Raw genomic sequence first — 3,207 nt, 5'->3', positions numbered from 1 at the left:
GTCCGGGCCAGGCTGAACTGATTTCTAACCCACAAATACTTGGGAGGGCGGACATTTCTGCCAGAGAGGTAAATAGGCCTGGGATTGTAACTAGGGCTGGGGGTGAGCGGGGACGGAGGAGGGTTCACAGGAATGGTGACCACACAGAGAGACTCCAAAGAGCTGGAGAAATGGGAAAAATAACCCCAGTAACAGGAGTTCAGTACTAAGCCAGTTCTTCTGACAAAAGTGCGGAGTTGGTGGAGAGAGTGTGAGTTACGGTGGCTTTTGGTAGACCAAAGTGTACCAAGTGTGTACTATTAATATCTGTGTGTGGACTCATTTTATACTCAGCTGGGGGAGGGGATGGCAGGACGAAAAGGAGGGACAAACCCTAGTGGCTCCTCAATTTTCACTTTTGGTGACTGGCTGGTTCCTGCTGGAAATTTCACATTATTTTAAAAGAATTGAATGGGGAAAATTATACACAAGATCTGCATGATATTAAGGGTGACATTCCCTACAAAGAAACACGACAGACTGTCATAGCTCCAGGCACCTAATTTAATTTCCTTTGGGAGTTAAACCTTAGAAGCTTGAATTGAACAAACAGGCCCTGTTCTTTGTATACTTCAGACTTGGAGCTGAGAATGTTAACAGATCCTATCAACAGGACACTGGAGATAGACAGCCACGACGCAGCAGCTTCTGGATGCTCTCACGAGGAACAGACACGCCGTTGTGATGCAACTGTGGGAAAAGCCTGTGCAGTTCTGGGACTTGGGACTCTTGAAGCTCCCTGGGTCCCCATGGAGCTGCCTGGCTCTGCCACAAATAATAATAAGAAGGGTTATGAGAATGACAGCAGTAAGGATAACACCGCCAGCAGCAGAAGCACCAGTGCCTCCTCCATGTGCCAGGCACAGGGCTAAGTGCTTGACTGGTATCATCTTAGGGCCATCCTGTGAGGAAGGTAACCATCATTTCCACTGTGCATTCGAGCGGGTGTCAAGACAAGTCAAGTCTGGACTTTAGAAGAGCAGTGACCTGACATCATGGTGGTAGAAGATGCTCTTTTTTTGTCTGGGGAGGGCACCTCAATTCTAGAAGCCTCATATACTCAGAGCTGACTTCTATTCTCTGCTGGGGGAGGTGGAAGTGACTCTGGCTTCAACCCAATGGCCTGGAAAACCAGCGACACATCTCCTGGCCACCTGCTCAGCTCAAGAGGGCTGGAACCCTGGGCATCACAGACATGCAGCTGTTCAAAACCAGGTTGGCCAAGTGGAAAGGAAGGCAAACCATACCCCGATATAGTTTCCAATGGGGCAGATTTCCAGGTCAGCTTGGTAAACGTGCACATGAGGCGACAGTTGCTCCAGTCCAGAAAACAGCAGTAGAAATAATACAAATACTGAAACAGCACTCACTGATGCTCATGATCACCAAGAACTGGGCATAAGATGCTTATGTTTGTGCTCAAACAGCCCTCGGAGGGAGAAGATGCTCCAGTGAGGGGGGAAGCCCCCCAAGCAATCTGAGAAGAAACTCCCTGGTGAGGATTTTGAAAACCTGGAGATACCAGGCACCTTCCAGACCTGAATCTGAGTAGCTCAGGCTAGGTCAAGGGATCTGCATTTTAAAAAGGCAACCAACCCCTCCCTGCAGGAGATCCTGGTGGAGGGTACCCTGGGGAAACACTCACAGGGGCAGTGGGTCTAGGCCCAGGTTTAACCAACAGAGATGAGTTAGTGGCTGCAGCTCTCTCACCAGCTCTGACTGGTAGATCTGTGAGGGGGGCAGTGGCTCCCTGCCCCCCACTCTCAGGCTCCGCTTTTGATCAAGGAGAGGGCTTGGAACACAGGCCAGCAACTTACTCCAAGGCGCTCACACCCAGTGCCTTAGGATAGCCTGGCTGGCGGGTGAAGATGGAGGATCGTCAACAATCTTCCCAATTCCCCAGGCCCCGGCAAGTTCCAGAAGGAACCTGAAAAGTGATCTTTCATCGTGCCTGCTCTGAGCAGGCCTGGCGGTGGGGCAGGCAGGGGCCCAGCCACTGCAGATCTGATTCAGATGTCTGCGGTCAGTGATATTTCTGAGTCTGCAAACAGCACTGACAATGCCCACTCCTTCCCCTCGGTGTGACAATCCGCACTTTGTCTGGGGCCTTGTTTGCTCTTCGTGTTGACACGTTGTTCTTGCTTCCCAACAAGTTTGGCTTTCTTTTTCCCTCCCTTTCCTTCTCTCAGGGAAGGAAATGTGTTGTTTACAGGGTAGGGCCTGCCAAGGAGCTACTCTGGCACCCATGATGGCAGGGAGGAGGCAGGGACCAGGAAGCCATCCAGTCTGCGTCCCCCCAACACCAACAGGCCGGACAAAAGCTAGACAATAGCCTGGAGCACCCCTACTCCCCACCCCCAGGCTCAGGGGCAGAGGTGCGGGTGTGGCAGGTACCGCTGCAGCAGCCGCACAGTGAGGCCACATTCATTTCCTGTTCTCGGTGGGTGGCGAGGGGTTGGCTGAGGTGGCCAGGAGCGGGCTCAGACGTCTGCTCTAGCTGGCAGCTGGTGAGGGCCCGACAGGCCCTCTCAGTCCTCTCTCCTGTACCTCCCCAGGCACAGTGCTGGGACTGAAGCCCTATGGCTGTACCTGGGACAACGAGGACCCTCGGACAGCCAAGCAAAGGTGTTCTCGGATTCCACGTTCACAGTGGAAGGAGAAATAGCAGAGGCAAGCAAGAGGAGCTGCACAGGGCCTAGACCAGGGTTCACCAAGTGTCTTCCACACAATGTCCAAATGGGTGCATGGGACAGGAGAAGGCTGAGGCTTGTCCACAGGGTGGGTGGGGGGGGTGAGTCAGCCACTGGGCGAGGAGCAGAGCCTGGCAGTGACTCCCCAGATCTGGCCTGGAGAAGTGAAGCCCACTTGAACAGCTGTTGGGCGTCTTCTCCCAAGGCCCAGGCCTCCCATCAAGGCTGGCAGAGAATGGCTGGGAAAGGGGGGCCACCTGGGTGAGCCGTCAGACACCACACAGCTGAGAAAGCATTGCAGGGCTTAAAAAAAATATTCTCATATTTGGTGATGTGACCTCTGAGTGACCTCTGGGGCCGACTTCTCCCCCTTCAGATCAATCTTGGCTGGGGACGGATGAACGACTCAGCTCTGGGCCAGGCTCCCGCTCAGAGACTAACAGCCCAGTGTTGACAGACTCAAGGGAGAGAGGCTTGT

The 3,207-nt window shown here is 53.4% G+C and overlaps 1 protein-coding gene across 4 annotated transcripts in view; it reads right to left on the bottom strand.

Annotated features, from left to right (window-relative positions):
* SUFU (SUFU negative regulator of hedgehog signaling) overlaps positions 1 to 3,207 on the bottom strand; it is a 110,021-nt gene that overhangs the window by 8,170 nt on the left and 98,644 nt on the right. For 2 of the 4 annotated variants that reach the window (XM_015103390.3, XM_060405167.1), the window contains exon 11: positions 526 to 804. The exons of the other annotated variants lie outside the window; for them this stretch is intronic. In XM_015103390.3, coding sequence (XP_014958876.2) covers positions 646 to 804 — 159 coding nt within the window. In that variant the 3' untranslated portion in view covers positions 526 to 645. Of the gene's footprint in view, positions 1 to 525; positions 805 to 3,207 lie in introns of those variants that run through there. 4 annotated transcript variants of the gene reach the window in all.

Source organism: Ovis aries, chromosome 22, assembly GCF_016772045.2.
Source record: "Ovis aries strain OAR_USU_Benz2616 breed Rambouillet chromosome 22, ARS-UI_Ramb_v3.0, whole genome shotgun sequence".
Taxonomy (NCBI): Eukaryota; Metazoa; Chordata; class Mammalia; order Artiodactyla; family Bovidae; genus Ovis; species Ovis aries.
The sequence above is the reverse complement of the archived record's forward strand: the minus strand, read 5'-3'. Positions and strand labels throughout refer to the sequence as shown.